General features: G+C 32.8%; 1 protein-coding gene across 4 annotated transcripts in view; it reads left to right on the top strand.

The window, feature by feature from the left end:
- Nucleotides 1-3017: 3017 nt before the first annotated feature.
- LOC128988798 (myosin-2 heavy chain) overlaps nucleotides 3018-25389 on the top strand; it is a 65512-nt gene continuing 43140 nt past the window's right edge. The window contains exons 1-8 of one of the 4 annotated variants that reach the window (XM_054410452.1): nucleotides 3018-3115; nucleotides 14834-14938; nucleotides 15707-15805; nucleotides 19438-19566; nucleotides 20600-20730; nucleotides 21669-21686; nucleotides 23860-24185; nucleotides 24959-25117. In XM_054410452.1, the coding sequence (XP_054266427.1) occupies nucleotides 14847-14938; nucleotides 15707-15805; nucleotides 19438-19566; nucleotides 20600-20730; nucleotides 21669-21686; nucleotides 23860-24185; nucleotides 24959-25117 (954 nt within the window). In that variant the 5' untranslated portion in view covers nucleotides 3018-3115; nucleotides 14834-14846. Of the gene's footprint in view, nucleotides 3342-14833; nucleotides 14939-15706; nucleotides 15806-19437; nucleotides 19567-20599; nucleotides 20731-21668; nucleotides 21687-23859; nucleotides 24186-24958; nucleotides 25118-25389 lie in introns of all 4 variants that reach the window. The other 3 variants (XM_054410451.1, XM_054410454.1, XM_054410453.1) reach the window with 3 other exon arrangements.

Here is a 25389-nt window from a genome sequence, read left to right as displayed (position 1 = left end):
TGCTTCAAATAGTGATAATCTATGGCTAGTGGGCTTAATTAGGTTCTTATGTCTAGTGTTATACCTATGGTTTGTGTGACCCTCCCTGAAAATGGACAAATTGTTGAATACCCAAAATAATGCTTCTAAAATATACAGGTCATAAAATGTCAAAACGCTAAAAGCCTGAAAGATGACTTTGCATGGACTTCTTCGGGGTACTTTAGCTATGATTCTAAGTGCCTTCTTTTGAAGCCTAAAAATCTTCTTACCATGGCAAGAATTTCCCCGGACAAGTATTCCGTATGACATTAAAGATGAAAAATATGAATGATAAACTGTTAATTGAGTTTTAGTATCTGTAACTTGAGAAATTGTTTTGAGAGAAAATATTGCTGAAGAAAGTTTTTTCTGTAGTTTGTCAATGTGAGGAAGCCAGTCAAAATTTTCGTTTATATGAATACCCAAAAAATTGACTGTCTCCTCAGACATTAACTGATGATTTGTAAAAGTGGTCTGTTTTAAACTATTTCTATGATCTGATCGAAAATTAACTACTTGAGTCTTGTCCATGTTCAAGGAGAGCCCATTTACTCTAAACCAGTCACTTAAAGCGGCCAATTCTGTATCTACTGTGTGCTGCAGGGATTCAACATTGGGTCCCTTACATAACATCATTGTGTCATCTGCAAACTGAATGATATCCATCTTTGACACATTTGGTAGGTCATTTACATAAATTAGAAATAGACAGGGGCCCAATATTGATCCCTGAGGCACCCCTACTTCAACTTTTTCCCAACTAGAATTTATAGTATGTCCAAATTTGATAATTTTAGTCCTTTTATATCCATCCCTCAAGTATGTAGAAAACCAATTTAGTTCCCTTGTTTTTTATTCCATATTTTTCAAGTTTGTCTATTAACAAACTGTGAACGCATTCATATTTTCCTTGGTTTAATTTAATCAGTGGTGTGGCAAAACACAAACAATAAATGTATTAAATAAAGTAAATGTTAACTGAAAGCTATGTTAAGATAAAATAAGAGTATTTGGTATTAGCATTTGATAATTAAATATAGTTACATATATACAACAGATTTTAGAAAACAAAAATCAACGTACAATTTAGTTATTGATGATATTCTTTAGTTTAATTTAAGCATAGGTTTAGCAAAACACAATAACTCAATTTACCTAAATATACATATAAAAAACAATGTGATGTGCAAGTTATGTTAAGTTAATATAACACATGTGAAGCAGTTTAGCCTCCAAATTCATATGAAACATCTATACTTTGTAATTTTAATACTGTTTCCATGAAAACATATCAATAACATTATTTTTATAACTTTGACGCATTAAAAAATCCAAAGCAGAGCCGGAGTTGATACAGCAACGGTTATAGAATTTTTTTTCTATAATCATTGACATAATTTTAGAATAAATAATCCATGATATAAGGTTAGATTAAAATAAACGTACCTCATATAGTTATGGAAAATATTATATTTAATTTCTTTGTATCAGCTGTCTGAAATTGTGAAATATGCAGTTTAGCAGTTCTTCTTGTTTACATTTAAATGTCAAAGCAAATGTAAACAAACATTGTTAGTGTTCTCATCACAGCCATGGAGACCAATCAATATTTACTTTTAAAATGTTCACCTCGTAACTTTTAAAGCAAAAGGGGCAAAGCCTACGGTCAGTATCGAAATGTGAATAGTCCTATAATGGTCCTTTGTATGGTAGCTAATTTTTGTATAATTTAAGCCCAGTTGGTTCATTAGTTTTTGTACCTATTAGTAATACACATACAGACAGACACCATTAGATTTTTATATAATAGCTAGTACTAGTATAGATTAGCCTAATATTGTATAGTAAACATTCTTTTTACGTTATAATGATGTATTTTTGTAGTGGATAACATAAAACGAAAACAGGACGTGATTTCATTTCACAGTAATGTAGCGAATATAATGAATGTTTTAATAGTAGACAATAGACCAAATTCTTTATTTATTATTTTCTTCAAGAAATACAGTGTCATGTTCGTTTAGATATCTTGCTTTACAGGTACTTTCTGGTATTCTATCTTTATGTAGTAACACAAGAAAGTTATTAGGCTAGTGAGTGTTTTAATGCGTGAACACAAGAAGGTTTTTGAAACAATTATTAGATTAATACCACTACTAACTCAGAATATTTCGAATAATATTTTTAATATTCTGTTGATTTTAGATCTACCTTACATTACAAAGTTATTTATTCTCAATCAGGTTACAACTATTAATAATAAACAGTACTATCAGCAAACTGAACTGACACATATACTTTCTCCCATTGGCTTGTCAACAACTCTCATCCTATCATAGGCAAGCAGAGGTACTACCTAGTAAGCGAATGAGCTTACTAGCTGAACTACGATATTTTATGGGGAAATCACAAAAGCTAGACACCGTTTTTACAGCATTGGAGGTTGAACAAGATTTTAATAAATCATGAGGGCAATTTTTATGAAAATTCCAAATTTTTCTTTATTATTTTACAAGGTTTAATGGAAAAAATTAAAAAATAGACGCCTGAACATATTACATTTTATTAAAATCAGACGCACATATATCACTTTTAACATCACTTCTTTCAGTTCAGGGGGCATAAAACGTATATTTTCACCTAAAACTTATAAAAATTATACTTTCTCCAAATGTATAGTGCTAAAGCTAAAGGGAGAAAAAGTAAAAACCAATTAGATGATGGGTGAAAAAGGTATGTTATTGAGAAACCTCTTAGTAAACTTACCCTTTAGATCCATACAATTTTTTAATTGAACCTACTGCAATTTTATATTAAGCTAGATCGCTAGATGAAGGGTATTCCAGATGTCTTAAAATGCTATTTGAGCTGAGTAAAACTCGAAGAAGGCAAACAAATGCCAATTGTTGAAAAAAATCCACGCCAGTGCTGCGCCTAGCGGCGGGTGTAGGTACTACTCAGAAGCCTCCATAGTGCACTAGTTTAAACTTGGCTGGGATCCATTTTGAGCGGCGCTCGCCTCACATTTAGCCCGGTGCAAACGACAAACCCAAATTAGAGGGAAATGGGCACGGGATAGCCCCCATAACAAGAGGTACTCACTGAAATATCTTTTGATTTCTGAGTTGTAAATATGAGCCCGTTTGTATATACGGAGATTTACATGCGTTTTTACTATGCTTCTCTTTAATATATCTTCCCAAATGTTTTTACATGAGGTGGACAATTATTTTGTGTTTGTGTAGACTAGTTGACTGTGGTGTTTAGTGAAAATGTTTTCAAGGAAGGGCCTTTCCTGTTCATGACCGGAAGAGGAAATTGTAAGTTTTGGACTTTGCGTTTTCATTGTACTATACATAAATTTTAAATTGCCTATTTTGTTTGTTTTGAGTACCGTACATATTCACTGTACTGGTTTTTATAGCGGTATTTTTGGGTAAAATTAGCCTATTATTTATTTTCTATAATTATAATTTGCCATTTTACCTCTACAATTTCTTTGCTAAGAGATAAGAAGATTGTGAAATGAAATAAAAATATATTTTAAAGTGACAAAGTTGTAACACGTTCAATTAATTGCTAGTAGTTCAAGTTCTGAATCCATACAAAGGTAATGCGTAAAATTGACCGTTTTCCAAACCCCATCGATGCCAGAGAGGAATATCTTCTAAAATATTACGTGTCCGAAATAATAATAACTTTGAAGGTCCTTGTACATCTGCGCGCGCCACTGTTTTTTACACAATTAGATGTGGATCATTTGAAACGCCTATTGTCTTGACTTTGCCGTGATTTTTCTTTCCACGAATTATCTCAATGTTTACGACTTGACTTGCTATTGATCAATAATCAGTATTGAAATTTGTCACAGCATAGTTAGTTGAGCTTAAGAAGATTTAAAATTGATCTAATGAATATTGGATCACCCGTTGAATATTGAATATTATGGTTTCGAATATTAGATTACACAATGGTGCAATATATTAGCATAATAATTTATTGTGATTTGTGAAAGCCAGTTTTCATACAGATAAATTGTGTTGCCGAAAACATAACCTACAATATTTTCGGATACTTTAGTGATTCAATTGAAACTAGTACAGTACCGTGTTTACCACCAAGGATTTTGAATTTAATAATACATATTTATTGAATCTAATTTAATAACCATAGGTTTTTCTTTATTATTAATCGATGTATACCCTGTATATTATATGAATAAAGACATTTTCAATTCAATTCAATTCAATCATGGAAGCTACATGGCTATAAGATAAGTCAAATTCACACTGTATAAACATTTTGTTTTATCAATCATCGAAATGTTTATCTAGTTTTTGGTTTTAGATTATAGGCTAATGCTAATGTTACTAAATTCGTAATGTTATGTGCAAAATAACTCTACACCCCCTTTCTAATATATAACAATAATATACCTGTAAATCTATTATTTTATAAAGATGCGTTTTCTGTATGTGTGTTTGGTGGTCTGGGTACACCAACACTTTACTGCCTGGGTTGAAATAGTACACAAACGTTATAATTTTGACAAACACCTAAGCCTGTTCCTGATTTTAAAATCCCCTTGCGGCCTTAGTCTTGTGCGAAAGGTGCAGTCGCACAGGGCTCGAGGGCGTCATACCACACACTTCGTGCAAAATACAAAATACAAAACTTTTTATTAAGTCCTTGAATTTTACATAAATTATGTCAACAATGAAGAAGAGAAAAAGGAGGCAGTAACTTCAATACTAAATTATATGCATAGAGACTTTTGCTAGTTATTATTGTTGGGATACTGTTTTTTTTTTGTAGTAATTAAGGGGCGCGCTCTAAATGCTTGCACTGTGCCCCCACCTAAGCCCGGCTCTGTCCCCTTGGCCTCTGAAAGATTTGATAAAACCTCAATATCCTTAAATAACCTCAAATTTAACAAAAGTAGGCCTACTGTAAATATTAATTTCTTGGCTTCCATAGCAGCAATACAGTGTCTGTGCTATCTGAGTAGTGTAGTCGTAAATTTTACAGTGTTGGAACTTTCATCATTGACGTAGAAAAAATACGGGTCACCTATATTTTAGCCTAGATTCTTTATAAAAAACGGAACAAGAACGTTTCCACAGCTCCACGCAGCAATAAAAATAAAATAAAACAAGCAAAGTTTAAATTTCCTTAATTGTAAGTAATTTGATAGAATCATTAGTTTTATCCTATCACTGCTTATTGAATTAAACGAGTGTCATTTTACAAAATGAAGTGTAGGTACAGTTGAGAATAGAGAAACAATATACATTAAAGATATGAACACAGAAAAAAATATTGAAACAAATCAAATCAAATTAATCTTTATTCATAATGTGTACAAGAGTAATCATACAACGGAATAGTGTCATTTCCTTATAGCTAACAGGGCTTATAGCGTATAATACAATCGTTGAATCGTTTCTATAATAAATGGTGAGGGTGAAACTGTTTTCTAAAGTAGATTAAGAAGAACCAAATTATGTTTTTGCAAATCAGGGGGAAAGGAAGTGTGTAGTATAATTTATATTAAAATTTAAACAGGAAATTATAACCACCAACAATTAAATTTCAGTGATAAGTCCTACTTATAAGGTGTTAGTTAAAAAGAAGTTCTTCGGGTTCAAAAATGTGTGCCAAAATGAGTAATTACTTTCTGATATATTTTATCTTGCATTCAATTGTTGTTTTGCAAAATATGTCTTTATACTAAATTTATTCTTTCTTTATAATTAAATTTGTGACAAAACTTAATTAAATGAAATATTGTGGGATTGTTTAAAATTTCCAGAAAACATTTCCTTAAACCATGGAATACCTAAAACACACCAAGGTGGTGCCCCTGTCCTAATAATTGATTAATTAATTAAAATACAATTTTATCAATTAAAGTATCTTCTCTCTTCCCTACTTTGGTCTGCTCACATTAGCCTTTAAAATCCACCCTAGAAAAATCAGTGGCCTTTTGATGGTTCGAAACTGGACCAAGTTGTTCCTGATCATTAGACTTTAAATAAATGATCCTAGTTAATGAAACAGCTGATCTTAGTCATTAACAGAGCTACACAGATCATCTCACACGATTCTAAACATCCTTCACTGCTTCACTCATGTTTGGGAATTCGCAACCTAGGTGGCGTCCTATTTAATGATTGATAACTTTTAGTCTCATCAGCTGGTACATTCTTTTGAAACTCTAGTCTTTAAAACTAACTTTATACAGTAACTAGCTGTAACCCGCGGGCTTTGCCCCGTTTAACTTCTTAATTTTCAAGATGATCTCGTTCGCATGGCTCAATCACGTCCTGGTTGAAGTTCGTTCGCTACGCTCACTCACCTTTAGGTTGGAGCTCGTTCGCTACGCTCACTCATCTTTAGGTTGGAGCTCGTTCGCTGCGCTCACTTGCCTTCAGGTTAGCTCGTTCGCTACGCTCACTCGCCTCGAGGTTGAAGTTCGTTCGCTACGCTCACTCACCTTTTGGTTACAAATTAGCTGTTGTCATAAATGTAAAAGAAATAATGGTGCTGCACCCTGTTGGTAATACTTGTAACTTTAATGCTATTGAACATCATTGAACAGAACCAACTTGTTTAATTGAAACAGCTGTTAAGATTCATTAATTCCATTTAAATATAAGTACTCATAAGATTAACATGGGAAACTCCAGAGCCACTGGGGCGGAGCCCGAGAGTCCGATCAGAATAAAAACAACTTAGTTTTCCTATTTAATGCCTAAAGAATCAGTGTACCAAATTTCAGCCTCCTAGGTAAATGAGAAGTGGGAGAATTAGTGATGAGTGAGTGAGTGAGTGAGTCAGTGAGGGCTTTGCCTTTTATATATATAGATAAATAATGAATAATAAATTATTGTTTTAAATTAGAAATTCAATTTTTTATCTTGAATGAAATATGTGATATGGAAAGCAAAAAGGGACCTCATGTCGGCGATGCGAAATTTTAATTACGGTCGATATAAGTAATTAAGGTTGAAAATATAGAAATTTGTTTTTTTATCGATTATTATAACCCATATAGAACAGGACAGGATCGGTTAAAATATCGAATTGAAAACGTAAAAGGTAGAAATAAATCATTTCGTTAGCCTCTGCACGGTCTGAGAAAAGGTACCTCTTGTCGCTCAATGTTATTTCGCCATAATGACAAGAGGTCCCATTTCTAATATTCACTTTATAAACAGACTTTAGGTCCAAACAATACCCCCGCCGCAGCAAACCTGCAGACTAAGCGAATTTCCATTTCCCTGAATGGATTTACACTAAAATGTCTCCTTAAAAATATCACATTTATTCCTTATTTAAATAGAATCAGTTTAAAACATTGGTTTGCTGCAACAAGGAGGGTAAAAGGGTTTTTTATGTAAAATCTTAATAGTTAGTATAGTTAATAGTCACACAAACGAAATGATGAGGTCATTAGTATCGTTGACATAAAAACATTTTCCAAATTTGGGCAAAATATGTTAATAAACAAGCAAACTACAACAGTTTACTTATTCTCCATAAGAATAACATGGGAATTTTAAATTTACAATTTTTTGGAATTTTCTCCGTAACCATTAGGTGCATTATAACGCTTCAATATACTAAATTATTTGTTTTTTTAAGCTCTACAAAATAGTTTAAAAAGAAATTGCAAAATTTTATGTTTTTTGGGTCAAAAATGGGAAAACCCATTTTTACCCCATAAAAGCCCCCATAAACCCCCGTTCCCGTGGTCCGATCATGCTGGTTCGCGAACTCGTTAGAATAAACGTAGGTTTACACGTTTGTACCAAATTTTATCAAAATCGGATCATTTTTGCTTGAGTTATCGCGCTAACGGACACATATATATATACTAGCTGACCCGGCGAACTTCGTATCGCCTAAGTTATAGGTTTCCCCTAAGACAGACCGATGGAAAGAAAGTGCCGTTACGTTTAATTTTCAAGATGATCTCGTTCGCATCGCTCAATCACGTCCTGGTTGAAGGTCGTTCGCTACGCTCACTCACCTTTGGGTTGGAGCTCGTTCGCTACGCTCACTCACCTTTAGGTTGGAGCTCGTTCGCTGCGCTCCCTTGCCTTCAGGTTAGCTCGTTCGCTACGCTCACTCGCCTCCAGGTTGAAGTTCGTTCGCTACGCTCACTCACCTTTTGGTTGCAAATTAGCTGTTGTCATAAATGTAAAAGAAATAATAGTGCTGCACCCTGTTGGTAATCCTTGTAACTTTAATGCTATTGAACATCATAGAACAGAACTTGTTTAATTGAAACAGCTGTTAAGATTCATTAATTCCATTTCTCATAAGGTTAACATGGGAAACTCCAGAGCCACTGGGGCGGAGCCCTTTTAAGAATTTCGAAACGGGAAATAGTTTACGTCCGATTCGCATACCTACAGAATTTACACACCAAATTTCATAGCGATCGGTGAAGTCGTTCCGGAGGAGTTTGCAGACAAACACTGTGACACGAGAATTTTATATATTAGATGAAATTGAACGGGTGGTGTTTTTGGTCTCTAGGGACCTCAAAACGAAAAAAAAATCGGTCCCGGGTCCAGGTCTTACCATGAGTACTACGGTAATAGCTTATTCCCTATATGGGAAATTTGCTAAAAATGAATTGTCCTGCATTCTAGTGAAAATTAAGAGAACTACAACAAAGTTCAGTTTAGGCCTACAGAGAACAAAATATCTCAGAAATGTTGCGGTCCCAACAAGAGGTATCTTTTCTTATCTTATGGAGGAATAACATAGGGCCGATAAGAGGTCCCTTTTCTGAAATGCGATTTTTATGACATGCTTCAAAACAATTATTTAAACAAAAAACTATCGTGAATTAAGACAAAAATTGGTATTGCCTCCAAAGAGGACATTGAGCTTTCTTTTGTTACCAAAATCGTTTCTTAAATAAAAAAAAACTGTTTTTATGCGTAAATATTCAAAATATTTTTTCTCAAAATTACTTTTTTCCATAAAAAATTTCTAAGTCCTATAACTTAAACAAAAGAAATCGTAGATGCATGGAACTTGCACCAAGTTATTCAAAATTTAATAAGGAATTCAAATATATATATATACAAGCTGCTATACCCGTGCTTTGCAACGGGAAGAAAATGTCACCTAGAGTGCTATTAAAGTAATCCTGATGTGTGTTTTAAAATACGGCAACTTTATGATTTAGTTTGATAATATAAACTCTGATTTAAAAGTACCTTCTTACTTTCAAACCCCTACTTTTTATGTTAATAGATCCAAAAGAATATGACAACATACCTTAGTGTAGCAATAACATAAATTGCTTCATATTGATGCTTCACAAATGACATGTTTTACCATAATTCTTCAACTTTAGTCAAGCCTCTTTACATTTAGCTTACTTTATAAATTACAAAATGAAACTTTACGCAATTCTATACAAAACGCATACAAACTTTCTTTAAAACCAAACATAACCCTCCTAAATCTACATAAAGCTTCACAAACATCTTTTTCGAGTAAATAAACAAACACCAGTTCATTGTACTGACCAGCTGTTTCATTAACTAAATTAAATTAAATAATGTAAACTTAGGAAACTTGGCAGGCGTAGCCCTTTGGAAATCAGCCTGTGGGGCAGAGCCCTTAGGAAATTCGTCCATATCAATACTTTTCGGCAAATCTACACACTATAAGCTTCATTTGTATGTGCCATATGCCTATATTTTTATTTGGTAAATGGCCTTAACCGTTTACATAAAATTTGATTGTATCACTTTAATAATATAATAGATTACTGAAAATTGAAAATTCCCGACAAGAGGTCCCTATTCCACATCACATATAGAATATTGATTCCTGTTACCCTAATGTATGGGGCTAACCATTGTGTCAGTGGGGCTGAATTCTACTGAATCAGCATCTTGCTGAAGCCTTAGAAGACTGACAAAACAAAATTGGTTCTTCCATTATAGACAGTCTAAATTTAAAGAGTTAATAATAATACACTAATTAAAAAAATAAACGTATAGGTAGCAGTTTTGTTTCTGTATAAACCCAATCTCATAACACTAATTTTTTTCATCAAGCATTTTAAAAACAACCTTGATGTCTGGTTGTGCATGGTATATGGCCACTTGTAGGCTATTTATAAAATTGGTACCTTTTGGTTTTATTTTTAAATCCACTCTACCTCAAATTTAACATTTTTTTTCAAAATACAAACACACAACTATTAATGTTAATTGTTTATACGATATTAAAAATAAATACCTATGTGTTATAAAATTATGACACACATCCTATGATCAACATACTGAATTAAAATAATTTGTTGTTTTATTTCCTTCAATTAAAAGATCAAAATAAATGTTAAAACCATTCAAAGAGTATCATAATTCTTCAAAGAGACATTGTACACCTCTATAGGCTATCCTATGATGTTAAGATATGTTCTGAACTACAATAATCAGATTTTATTATTTCAATCATAATCATAAATCAAAGTTTTAGTACTCTCTGAAGAGAGTAAGACAAATTTTCCAGAAAGACATTGTCTTATGAGTACATGTAGATGGACGTGGAGTCTGAAAGAAAATCTATTTTTACACCATCTGTCTGTGAGCCAAATCATCAGCTGATCATGGCCTCAATAGGCTAAATTTTATTGAAATAAGGTTTAGTAAAATGTACATAGTATATAATAGGCAATGCTTATGAGCTAAGCTTTACGTTGATATCCATCTAATTACAATAATATCACAAAAAAATATTTGCAAATAGGTGCATAGGAAGTTAAACTTTATAACTAAAAAAAAAATATATGCCAAACAGCATATCATTGTAAAGTTATGACAGTTCCAAAGCAATGTTCAAAGTTAAACGGGATTGCCGGTTGTCGCAGGTTGGATCCTGAAAAAAGTCAGTAGCTTTTTGTTAGTTCAAAACTGGACCCAGCTGTTAAATTATCCTGGCTAATGAAACAGCTGATCTTAGTCAACAAAGCTACACAGGTCATCTCACTCCATTATACACTCATCCTTCACTCATATATTTGGGTTAAAACACTCACCTAGGTGGCGTCCCTATGTAAATGATTGATAATTGATAATTTTAGTTTTTGAGTTAAGTATAAACATGTGTTCACCTTGTCATGTTAATTATTCAACCTATTGTGTCACAATGTCCAGAGGATTATACAGTGTGAAAATTAAGTATTGAAACAAATGTGTATTTTTAAAACCGAAATAGAAAGAAATGTTCTGTTTGTGGCAATAATTGTTAACAAAGGTTCCGCAATTTTTTATAGAAAAATATTTTTACCCCCCCCCCCCTAACAGGGTAGGGGGTAGCGGGTGACTTATTTTTTTCAAATAGGAACCCCTATTGAGTGACCACTCATTTTGAAGGATTTGTCAAAAGAAACACAATGACGCAAATCCGAGGTGGATATCTCACCCCTAGCCAAAATGGCAGGTATTCAAAAATTTATTTACTGTATGTGAAAAAGCACAAATTTCACAAATAATGGAAACAAATCTGTATTTTTAAAACCAAAATAGATAGAAATATTCTGTTTGAGGAATTGATTGTCAACATAGGTTCCGCAATTTTTAATATCAACAATATTTTTTCAACCCCTTAAACAGGGTAAGGGGTGGGGGTGACTTATTTTTTTAATAACAACCCCTTTTGAGTGACCCCTCATTTTGAAGGGTTTGTTAAAAGAAAAACAATGACACAAAACCGAGGAAAATATTTCACCCCTAGCCTAAATGACGGGTATTCCAAAATTTAATTTATGTGAAAAATCACCCATTTTGAAATATCCGCTATTTTGGCTAGGGGTGAGATATTCACTTCGGATTTGCATCATTGTCTTTCTTTAGACAAACCCTTCAAAATGAGGTCACTCAATAGGGGTTGCTTGGAAAAAATAAGTCACCCCTTACCCCCTATCCTGTTAGGGGGGGTAAAAAATATTTTTGATGTTAAAAATTGTGGAACCTTTGTTAACAATTATTGCCACAAACAGAATATTTCTATCTATTTCGGTTTTAAAAATACAGATTTGTTTCAATACTTAATTTACACACTGTATTAATTAATTAGGAGGAAAACACATTTTTTGTTGATGAAACGAACATAAAAACACGAGGATAAGATTTAAATTAAAAAAGTTGCTTGTAATTGCCCTACCTTTAAAATGTTATGCAATTTGACAAATAAATCCATTAAAAGTTTTGAGTTTAAAAGTATTGAAGTAAATAAAGCTTAGCTTGTGAGGGATGCAAAATTGTAATTAGAGTAAAGAAGATACACAATTTTTCACATAAGGAGTCACCGTTTTAAACTAATAAAATAGTAAAATTAAACTTTCTCCAAAATGTTTAATAACAAGATGAGCTTTAAAAATATGTATAATATGTAACATGTTTGTAATTAACACTTCAAACTTTGTTGAGCTATGCCTTGGGTTGTTTTAGTGAGAAAAACGTTTAGACCAATGAAAACAACTACCTAAACCTACATCTAACTACCTAAGTTAAAGTAAAGAAATTTACTGGCAAAATATTATCTTTCACAAAAAAACCACCTCAACTAGAGAAAATCAGTCAAAAATTAGTCTTAGAAAGACACAAACAGTGTGGGGTATGTGGCCTAAGTACGTAGTATGTCTGTTTCACTAACATGAAAATGAAACAGAGGAATAAGATTTTATAAAGTGCAATTGCAGTATTCAAAGCCAATGCCGTAACCACGAATAAACTTCATTCTCCGACTTTTCTCACTGAACCACTAAAAGCTTTACAGACACCAAACTATGCTTTGTAGTACAGTAGTATTTGTCTTCAGATTTAGAGTTTCATTCCTTTCAATCAGACGGGATTCCACTGAGGGCAAAGACAAGAGCATGCTAGCGATACAAGGATTCTCCGGCTTGTGCTATTTATACAACCATTGCTCTGCCCTGCCATTGTTTACTGTTATAAAGTTGGCCCGCCAATATTTCTCATTTGTTGAGCAATTTTACGTTGATTGATCGAAAGACCTGCTATAAACCGAAATATCCTCTTTTGGTCAAATTTAAGTGAACTACAAGAGCTCAAATAAATATAAAAATTGTAATGTCTACAAAGAAGAAAAATGTTTCATTTTTTATTAGCAATGGTCAAAAACCTATGTTCCGATAGGTCCATTATAGAGATAGCCAACAGGTAAAAAATAAATAAATGAATGACAGATGAATGTACTCTAGAATATGTTTTTTTTTTCAATCAAATCTGATATTGGATTGGTTTTAAACACTTTTCTTCTATATTAATAAAATAGTTTTTAGGATTCTTGTGTGCAGCAAATTGGCCCCTAAATATTTATTTTTATAGACTTATTGGGTATCAATTTAAACCTCTTATCCTCTAGATGTGCCTTTTGCGGGTTTGGATGATATCCCCTTCATACTATAGACTTTTAAAATTTAGTTGTTTTTGCTGAATTCTGTTGTCAATCAATTGAACTTTTTAAAGTTTACATTTGTTTACATCGAAACAGATGGCCATGATACAATTTTGTTTACATCCATACGGAAATGGGGTTATCTGTAGTTGGTGATATTTCAGTGAATTCATTATTTGTATAAAATATAAAGAAGAAAATGACCTACGATAGATATTGTTTTGTTTTCATAGTATGTTTGTTTATGTTTTAGGGAATTCTAGTAAAATACTGTGATGTTATTTGTGGAAAATGTAAAGAAGAAAACGACTTGCGTTAAATTTTCTGTTTTCATTGTATGTTTCATTAGTATTATTTGTAATTTTTCTAAGATTTCTCGAAGAGATCGCACACACAATTAAAATAATAGGGCTTGCAATGCAAATAATAGGGGTATGATATGAGACATAATCCTTTTCACCCTTATCAACTATATATCAAATATATCATGGATTTTGACGTCACAAAGTAGGCTGCGTACTATATTAAAATTTTTTTTGTATGTTAATATGATGGAGTGGATTATCTGCGTAACATGTTTACTAAGATCATCTGTTTCCTTCAGCAGGATAATGTTAAGACCTAGCGATCAAAGACAGCTGGAGTTTGGAGCCATAAAAAATAACAATTTTTCTAAAGATAGAACTGGCAACCTCTTGTTTACTAGACAAGTGTTGTGACCACACAGCTACATAGATATGAACCTTGCTGGCATTTTCTGCTTACAATGTTTCTAGGATTGTGTGATGGACCCAGAGTTGGAATATTGTGAATTCTGTTCACTCAAAAACTCATTAATACTGCATAAGGTCATATTTCACTAAGTTAAGTCTCTACTGACAGTATAGATGGGTAACGTGGTTATTGTGTTCGCCTTTCAATCAAAAGCTCTCTGGTTCAATCCTGATAAAGGTTCATAGCTTTTTGATCGTTTGAAGCTGGGCCTGGCTGTCTTTGATTATTTCATTATTGGTCCTGGCTATTGAAACAGATTATCTTTAACAATCACCCCCTACAAACGTTTGATTTGCACTCACAGTTAGAATTGTATAACAGCTGTTTTGAGTAACTGAACTGATGCTCACACACACTACTATCGAACTGCAATCTGAAACTCACATTGAAAAAAATGTTGAGTAGGCCTACTCATGATCCAATTGGCTTGTTCACATGGAATTGACAAGCTTAATGGAAGATGTGAGGCTTTACACAGATTATCTTCTCTCTACACACACCCTTCATATTTAGCGGGAATGTGTATCAAAGTTGTGTCTTTACCCTTAAAGTAATGAATGATGTAGTCATATGTCAACAGAGGGTGAGACAGAATGCAGCACATCAAGGGGAAGGGTGATCCGCTGTGTCCTCTGGGCTTTCACCCCCAGGTGCGGTGGCCCACGCGGTGTAAGAGATGCTTCAGGTAAGATCAACCCCTACTGGATTGAATATATTTTGTTGTTGCACTATACAAAATCAGTTAATTACTGGACTCTTTGAGGTTTTATACAGAAAGAGATACGTAATATCTGTTGGGTTCTAGAAATTTACCGATCCTCTTTCAGGGCACCTCAGTAGGCAAAGATACATAATAAATGTTAGATTTTGGAAAGGTGCTGTACTATCACAATATAAAGGTTTTAAAAGTGTAACTCGCATGAAATCCTGTCATGGAATATTGAAACCCTGTTTTAACTTAAGATCTACTTTTCAACCTCAAGGTGTAAAATAGTGTGATATAACTCAAAATAAAATCTTGGTTTTGAGTCTGCTGGAAAGACAGACAATCAGGCATTGTTTATTACAAGTCACTTGTGAGTCATAAAAGATTACAACAAATTATTGATTGCTGATCATCAAAACTCCCTTACTGCAACCCAGATAACCATGCTGAGATTTTCTCCGCTCACTCTGTTTAATTTTAGTTGATTTAACACATTACCGACTGACACATGACCTGAGATACATAGGAATGACTCTTCCAACAGGGAACTTTAAATTATGAAGCATAAAGTTTTGAAATTATTTCTCACAAAGATCTAAAAGCCAATTTAAACATGAAGCTTGGTATCACAGTTTAAATTGACCAAGAAGAGAGTAAAATACTTTTTCTTAGAACTTTAAGACTTTAGAGAATAATATTTCTGTGTTTTTAGGTGTTACTATAAGTAAACAATGTTTCAATTTTCAGGGACTACAAAGAGCACGGAAATAAAAAAGATGGCAGCATATCACTGCGTCGGGATGAGACAACTGTTTCTTCACCTAGCTTGTCTTCATGGGCAACCAAGTGAGTAGAGAATAAAAAGAAATAACCTTCAATTAACAGAAATAACAACTCTAAATTAACAATCTTATTTCAAGTGAGTTTGTATTTCGTCAAATGGCTCTAGAACTATGTAATTTCTAATACAAGTCAAAATTCTATTGATTCATTCACTATTTTTGTTTTGTTTTTTCCCTTAATTCCCAAAAGAAACTAAAAATTTTAAAGGTAGAATTATATTACACAAACCCAGGCAAAGATAGAAAATCATAAAAAAGTATACAGGTAAATTTAGTGTAGTAAAAATACAAAACAAATGTTCTCCATGTGTTTTCCATGTATCGAAAATTATGTTTTTAGTTTAGTAATTTTGGATCTACATAGTAACTTAATTTTCAAAAATTCTTCTTTATTGAATACTGTAAATTCCTGGTACTATACAGTATTTGACATTATTGTAGCATGTCTTACCTTTTTTCTGGTACATCCCTAGTAGCACAAATATGTATCTTATAAATATTTTATATATTTAAAGTTGTATTTGATAGAACCTCGAATAAAATATATATATAATATATCTTTAATAATAGTTTGATATATTCAAATATCTATTTAAAATATTACCAAAAAGCAATGCAAAATATAAATTAAATATAATTTTTGAATATATAAAATAGATTCATAATATATATTGATAAAACAAGTATAAAATCTATAATATACGTATTTTATATGTATATTTTTCCTATTAAATATTTAAAAAAAATTATGTGTTGAGAATATTTTAAATATATATATAAAATATTTTTAAACTATATTATATATTTAAATTATTTATAAATATATTTTGAAACACGTCTGATATTTTTTATTAATAAAATAATATTATATTTGTAGAATATATAGCCTATAATCTTTTATAATTAGCAAATAAATAATTTGCATCTTTTTGTTTTTTATAGTGTCTATCAATTTATACATGCATTTTTTGTATGATAATTGCTATTGTGAAAGCGTTAAAATTAAGTTAATAATAATACATACTCTGTATGGTGTCACTCTATCATACACGTAAAGAAAAAAATAGCATATAGTTAAGAGGCAGTATACATGTTCGACAGCTACATTTGGGTCAAACGAAAAAAAGTGTTGATGGGTTTTATTTTTTTAATTGCAATATGTGACAATGAATGTGATCATAGAAATCTCGAATGATTGGCTAGAAAAGGGTGCTAGTGACTGGCGACCTTTTAAGAAACTAATTACGGTTGTATATGACGTTCTAAAAATAATTATTTTATTTACATATACCATCAATTACATAATATTTGTCATAGTATTTAAATGAACTTTTGTAGTTTACTGTATTTGTATTCGTGGAGACTACTCACCCATGTAGCACAGATGGTTGGGCCAACGTTGGTAAATTGTGGAGCCACACAGTTGGCCAACGTAGAAATGTCACCTCTTTAAACTGTTTTCCAGCCAACCATTGTCCAACCGTTTTATTTCACACAAAATAATAAAGATTTAGTACGAAAAGCATAATTATTAGTTGAGTACATTGATTAAATAGTTCATAAAAACAAATCTTGAAAAAAGCTAGAACAAAATTTTTTGGCCCAGACGGGTCTTGAACCCGGGTCCTTCGACTTATGAGCCACTTACTTTACCACTGAGCTATCTGTGATTGTTGATTTAGAGAGTTTTCAAGTGGTGAAAGAGTAGCCGACAGTTGCAATGGTCGCAATACTTCAAACATTTTTGATACTACACAGTATAATATGATTCTGTTAATCTGTTAAGGCATTATAAGTAGTTATTTATTTATTTTTTTTTTTTTTGAGTTAGAGAGGATACTGGTATTTGAATATAGATTAATTAATTACCGTTAGATTATTAATGCTATTATAATTGCCTGTTATATGATTAATTACTCTTTCCCCTTAAATTGTTGCAAATAAGTTAAAGAATATTAATTTAAAAAATATTTGCATTATTACAATTATTAGAATTCATTTAATTGTTGTAGCCCCGGAACTGTAATATATAAAATATCTGGTTTTACAATACCTTTATCAGTTCCAAAAACTTTTGGAACTGATAAAGGTATTGGAAAACCAGATATTTTATTATAATTATGTTGTGAAAGCTAGACCCAGAGAATGAAAGTCGTGTAAACTCAACTATGGACCATCGTTGGTCCAACAAAAGTATCTTTTGTTGGTCCAACGGAGTGAAAAACGGTTGGACAACGGTTGGCTTGATGTATGATACCCAGCAATGCATATTAATGTATTTCATTAACAATGAACCAATGTTGGTCCACAGTTGTAAATATTGGTTGGCCCAACTACGAGATATACAGTTGGACAACGGTTGGTTGGTTGTGGAAGCTCCAACCAACCATCGACCAACTGTCCCACAGTTGGCCAACGTTGGCCCAACCATCTGTGCTACATGGGCACACTATTCACTACAGCACTATTCAACTCAACTACTTGATGCCATACCATAATAGTGTAGTATCAAAACTATTTCAAGTATTGCACCATTGCAACTGAGGGCCACTCTTTCACCATTTGAAAACTAATGCTAACAACAGTCACAAGTAGCTCAGAGGTAAGGTAGGAAGCTCATAAGTCGAAGGACCCAGGTTCGAGGCCCACCCGGGCTGAAAAAATTTTATCCAGTAATTTTTTTCAAAATTTGTTTTTATGAACTATTTAATCAATTTACTCAAATGATAATTGTGTTTTTCATACTAAATCTTTATTATTTTATGTTTTTATGTTTAGGCCCCATGGGATGTTTGGATGAGATATTAAATACATTTTTTATTTAAATATTATTCACTAAAATATATTATGGGAACATATATTTTTAATATTTAATAGATTCAAAAACATATTTTTTATATATTTAATATATTTTAAATATTATATAAAATTGACATTAATACACACTTGAGATATATAAAATAGATTTTAAATACGTTTATTCATATGTATTTAATATATATTTGTGCTACTAGGGATGTGGAATTCTGTATATTCATGGTATTGTTTTATGGTAGGCAACATTGTATTACATGTTCTATCATAATGGTACTTTTGTTATGTTGTTATCCACGTACAATTCTATGCAAATGATTTTCATATTTCCGGAAAGTAAATAAAAAAAAACGTCTTATAACACTTAAAACATATATTTACGCTTATACTGATACTCACAAGACGGTAAATATACAAAACAGATGGTACGTGGTGATCGATTTCGATTGGACACTCCAATCATCATCAGAACCAATAGGCGAATATTGGGTCATCATCATTCGCCTATTGGGTCTGATGATGATTGGAGTGTCCAATCGAAATCGATCACCACGTACCATCTGTTTTGTATATTTACCGTCTTGTGAGTATCAGTATAAGCGTAAATATATGTTTTAAGTGTTATAAGACGTTTTTTTTTATTTACTTTCCGTAAATTTAATAACACGTACAATGCTGATCAAGAAGTTATTTCATATTTCCTTACGCTTCTTTATTTTGCAAGCGTCGAATTGTTTATGAGGTTACTTCACACAAATTTGACAAGCCCAGTAAACTTGTACAGTGTGTTCAGTAAAGTTTCATCATGATGTCTGATGTCAGGGGCCGAGATGACAGTAGATCATCAGACAGTTTCAGCTCCAGATCCTGGACGAGCTCCTCCAACCTCAATCTCAGCTCCTCCGACCTCTCTAGCAAGAAGACAGAGGAAGCTCCTTCCAGCAGGACGGGGTAAGTTCAGTTACAGAACTACTGACTGAGCTATACCATGTGGAGCTCCTTAGCTTATGTCAAAAGGATCATGTTACGTGGGTTGTCCGTAAAGGTTTTTCAAACTCAGTTTGATATATTGTTGTTCTTGTCATTAATATCAATAGTGTGGCATTAAATGTTAAGCATGTAAGTGAAAGTGATGTATGAAGTACAAGAAACCCACTCAAGTATAAAGTGCAATAGCTGCTTCAATGTAAATGCTAAACACAGTATTGAAGCATGTAAATGAAATTAAAAAAAAAAATAATTCAAAAGACTCTTCTTTAGTTATCTAGGTTAAAATTTTTCTTGACTAAAAGTGTTCCAGTTTTATCTATTCATAGTGATGTTTGTAAATAAAAATTTCATAAATATTTGTAGTAATAGAAGTTCAAAATCCTCTCATAGTAAGTTTACGTTATTTGCAGGGATTATTGTCAAAATTTTCCATCAAGGTGAAACCTTAGTTTTCTTGTGAAGGAAATTTTTTGTATAAATTGCTCAAGTAACAACCTCATAGTACATTTTTATAATTTTATGGTCGTCCTGTAATCCAACTACTAGGAGGTCACGAATTGTGGATATTTATAGGCATGCACTGTGGACGCCATACTCCCTAGTGTGGATTGACGTCCGCACGGGTGAGTACTTTGACTATCTGCAGTACTATCCTGATAATTAGATCAATTCGTAAATATTAAAGGCAAAAATGTGGTTCGGATTCCACTATAAACTGTAGGTCCCTTAGTTGCCATTAGCTGTTTGGGCTATTAATTAACAGCTGTGTCTAAGGAATATGTCGGCCTTAGTCACTAACAAGGCTACAAGGTCGCGTCACTCATCCTACACTCATCTCCATTCATACTTGGCTTAAAATACCTACTCTGTATGGTCGCCATTTCACTTAAAAGTATTAAAAGTATTAAAAGTAAAGTAAAGTATGAAAATAATGTAGAAGTTTACCGTAAAGCTAAGAATTGTTTCTATAATATAATTTATCTGTTGTTTGTAGTTTCAGCCAAGCAGCATCGTCTTGGACTTCATCACCGAACCTGGCTAACATGAAGGAGGATAGTTCGACTCCGACAGTCAGCTTTACCCTGCGCAGACGACCCTCCGTGGAAACCAGCCAGGAGGACCAAGGTAAGTTGTTAAGGTGAAATAAATTGTATCGCTGTCCAAACTTTTTTATTTGGGATGCCCCTTGTTAGGATAATAGCTGACCAACTAGCCATGTTGAATCAATTTAATCGGGTCTCCAGTAATCCAATTCTACACAGCTGGATCCAGCTATGACTTGTACATCTGGTTGAAGAAAACTTACTCATCTTTCACCCAAAAAATTATATACTGTATGTAACTAAATTTATGAGATTTGTTTGGATCTTACAATTGTATTAAAATTGTTAAGTTGGGGGAGTGCAAATCTAACTCTGAAAACTTTAACCTCAACTCAAAACTTCTTTGGTTGAAAATGCTGTCAGTGACAGTGAAGAATGATGATCTAGGTTTTTGTGTTTTGTGTGCCGGAATGGGTTCTTTCCCATTCAGGTAAATTTACTATTTTCACAAAAATATTAAAATGTGGATCAAGTATATTGACAGGCAATACTTTTTATATACAAATATTAAAATCAAATGTTTAATTACAGCGTGGGGTGAAAATAGAGAAGTCTTACGTATTTTTGGTCAAGTTTTCGACCACTGGACGACCTCTAGTTTCACTAAATACATTGATAAGAGGCTACTTTATTTTGTATTTTACTTGTCAAATCTATTTATAAATATGTTTTAAATGATTTTTTTTTGTATACATTAGTATTTTGTAAAACTACTTAAATTGAATACATACCCATTCCCCATTCATATTCAAAGTATAGCAAGAAATAGGTTTTATCTGTAAAAACTAAAGAATGTCACAAGTGAATCTGTCACTGGGTGGGAGGGGGGGGGGGTGTGTAAAAGCAAACCCAATGACTATAAGGTTTATTTCCCCTTTATGATAATCATATATAAAATGACATTGACCCTCAAATCTTGACCATTAGTATGTATTTACAAGTTTTACATTGTTCCAGCAGAATTTGAAGATTTTTTGAGTGAGTATTCAGAATGTGGGTTTGATTAACTTTTGTCTACATTCTTCATAGTTTACTGCTATAAATATCACTGTACATATTATCATGAAGAATTGAATAATGTTAACAGACAATATTTTAACGAAGCTCTGGGCTGATTTACCGAAAAGGCAATTGGTTTTTTGGGGGGGGAGTGCCAAAAAAATTGGTGGTTATATTTGCATGCGATCGTGGTAAAATTCTTGCTTGCAGCTGTAGAGACATCAATATATTTTCTCCCGCGGTCGTGTGGACATATTAATATTCTCCCGCGATTGCAGCAAAATGGTAATAGTCTCCAGCAGTCGTGTAGAGATCATCATCGTCTTCTGCGATTGCGGCAATATCATTATCATATCCCTCGGTCATGGCAAACTTCTGATCATTCCTTGTGGCTGTGTCGTCTCCTGCGGTCACGGATATGTCACTGTTGTCATGCGTGATCGCGGTAAATTGAAAATTCCAGGTAGAAATACAAACTTTACGCATAACAATTCCTATTTCAAATAACTCACCCATAGTTCCCGGATTTCCTGGTTTTCCCTGCCGTTGGACAACCTGTTTTATATATATATATATTATATAGAAGATTACAAAGTGGCGCTTCTATTAGTTTTGCCGAGGGCGCTGACAGGCTCAGATGGACGGGTCTTCAAGCTTCATTATGTTCCCTGCACATACAAATTAACATTTTATATGAGAGGCTTAACATTCGACTATTTTAATTCAACATGAGTAATCAGGGATGAAATATGCTTGTCTGATATTTATAGCCAGTAAACTATAATAAAACAGAAATTTCAAGTTTTGTAATAAACATGTCTGATCTTTTTAACATTTCAGGGAACAGGAGGACCATTTCTATGTTGGATTTATAGTGGTCTAAATGTTTTTTTGTAATAATAAGTTTTGATTTGTACGTTTCTTCATATGTATATGCTACCATGTTTCATAACATTCAGTTTTTAACTTACTATTTAAATTATTAAAACTCGATCATCATATTAAATCACTCTTCTATGGACAAAAGTTTGAAAGCACATACTCATAGTGGCATAATGATTTACTAAAACCTTTAAAACACTGTAAATCATATGGTGATCTTCTTACTAACCTTGGTACAACTCTTACAAATTTGTCATAACATGTGTTTTGTAACAATAACATTTTTATTTTTGTATTTTGTGTTTATCTATTTCATTGGCATTTTTTACGTTTTTTTGTTAGAAACGGTTCAAATCTATGTCTTTTTACTATCTGTAGACCTTTTAGATAGCATCATTAAAAATCATTAGCCCAATTACAAATGGCATCTGGACCTAGTATTGATTTTGCTTGGAACCGAACCAGGGACCTTGACATTATCAAATTCCATAAACGTTTTCTGACCACAAAGCTTGGACGTTGGGTTAATAAATTAAAGTACCTAGTTAAATTCAAATTCATGAATTTGCTCTTAGAATGAAAACGGAATCGCAAAGTCAACTAAATTCCTAAATTCACTATCTTGCAATTTTTTTACTTCTGAAATGTGGCAATTTAATTAATTCAACAGGTGTTCAAACTCTAAATTGTAGACTGAAAAAGACAATACAGCTTAAAACACAAACCTACATTTTAGAAAGGTATACTAAAAGTTCTGACATTGTAAAACTAGTTTAGTACTTCATCATAGACTACTAGGTACCTGAAGAAGAGAGAGCTGCTTGTATAGTAGAAGTATAAAATGTTCTGAAAAAAGTGAAAACATTTAAGAATTGGACAAACGACCAGTGTTAAGTTCAGTGTCATTTTATCTGCGCAAAATTAATAAGCCTCTGAACTCTTTATTTTCTTGAAGTAAGCGAAACTCTATCACATTAAATATTTAAGTAGTCTCAATGACTTTTGTTCAAAATGCAACCTGAACGTATGATTCACAAACAGTTGAAACAACCATTACCTTGAATGTTTAGTTTTATGATGGATTAGCCTCTGGATCGAAAATTGCAATATAAAATGGTTTAAGCAGCTACCTTTTGCGTCAAACGATCCTTGAAGGATCGTTTGGCTCAAAAGGTAACTCAAACCATTTTATAGTTTAGTTTTATTTGATTACTATGAGTTTTCAATCTCTAATTTTGACACGTTACTAAATCTCTCCAACTATGTTTAGAGGACTACCGGAGAACGCAGTACACTGTCAGACGACGCACCAGTGGATCCAACTTGACAGCCACAAGTCCGACAACTGAAACTCCGTCTCGTAGCTTCACTCGGAGCTCCGTATCTCGAGAGTCACCCTCCCCTGCTGAAAGAGTACGGACTTCCCCTTCCCCTTCCGAGAGAGTCCGTACTTCCCCTTCCCCCATCTCCGACAGGTTCCGTACATCACCTTCTCCTGCTCCAGAGAGAACTCGAGAGAGGACCTCTACAACAGAGAGACCAAAAGTCACGCCTTCGACACATTCAAATTCCTCCGATGTTGAATTTTTAATTAAGGTAATTGTTTAAAAGTATCTCGTAGACTGAAAATAGTTTTAAATTGTTTTACGGAAAAATTATTGAAACGTTTATATTATCTCACAAAAAAGATTGATATATTTTATAATTACTTACTTCTACCTTTAATTATGAATATATCCACTATAATATATACTGTAGTAGGCTGAGGAATATACTGCAAAGTAGACATTTATCCCCATTTTTAAAGTAGTAGTCAGATTTTGAATATGCACCATGCTTAGTAAGTTTACAATAATTTTGTTTAGTTGATTTTCTGACAGAAAAAACTACTTTACTGAAAAATATAGTTTTATGTTATATCATCGACTATTGGATACAGAAGACTATTTGGATCAATAGTCAAAGGTTATACTAAACTACTTTTTGATCATTCCAACCAAAAAATACTTAGATAGCTCATTGGAAGATAAATCACTTACTGAAAACGCTACGGTAACCCTGCACCTTGCAACAGCCGTAATAGTATAAATAAATAATAGTATAAAAGAGAATATACTGTATTTTGAATAGTATCATACTGTGAAAGAGGATCTTTCAACTACTGTTTCCATAGAATAGTGCAAAAACAGGCTCATTCGATGATATTTTTACTTTAATCTCCAAAATCAGTACTTACCACTCTTAATCAAAACTACTTTCCATCACAGTAATGAACTATTATTTTTTGTTGCTCATGTTATAATTTATGTTATGATTTTTTTTTTGCTTTGTGGATTGAGTTAGCTGCACCGTATTTTAATTTTGCACAGTTAAAATCGTCCAAGCCACCCATTCCTCCTAAGAAGTCCACTCCGGCTTCTACTAAGAGCAGCTCTAGCTCGTCATCGGAGAGTGACGAAGATGATGTTAGCACTACCGGCACCGAGACCACAGAAACTACTCTGGTTAACGACAATAGCGAACTGCAGGTAGACTAGTAGAGTAAAAATGTGACTTCTACATAAAAATTAAAAAAAAGAGTATATAAACACTTTATATTTAGGTGGAAAAACACAAATATTCTGTTATTTTTTACATTAAAATGCTCAAAGAGGTTAAGATGATAATGAGGTATATGATTAGTTAAAAATGTGATATTTACGTGAAAAATGTAAAATATGTAAAATAAAGTGCAGTTGGAGTGTCATTTTCACGCCTTTTTTCACAATATATTCTTGTGAAAAGTTGTGTCGTCTGCACC

Source organism: Macrosteles quadrilineatus, unplaced genomic scaffold, assembly GCF_028750875.1.
Source record: "Macrosteles quadrilineatus isolate MER2022 unplaced genomic scaffold, UCM_ALF_1.0 Scaffold_3__2_contigs__length_128488019, whole genome shotgun sequence".
NCBI classification, from domain to species: Eukaryota; Metazoa; Arthropoda; class Insecta; order Hemiptera; family Cicadellidae; genus Macrosteles; species Macrosteles quadrilineatus.
This window is presented reverse-complemented; position numbering and strand designations above follow the sequence as displayed.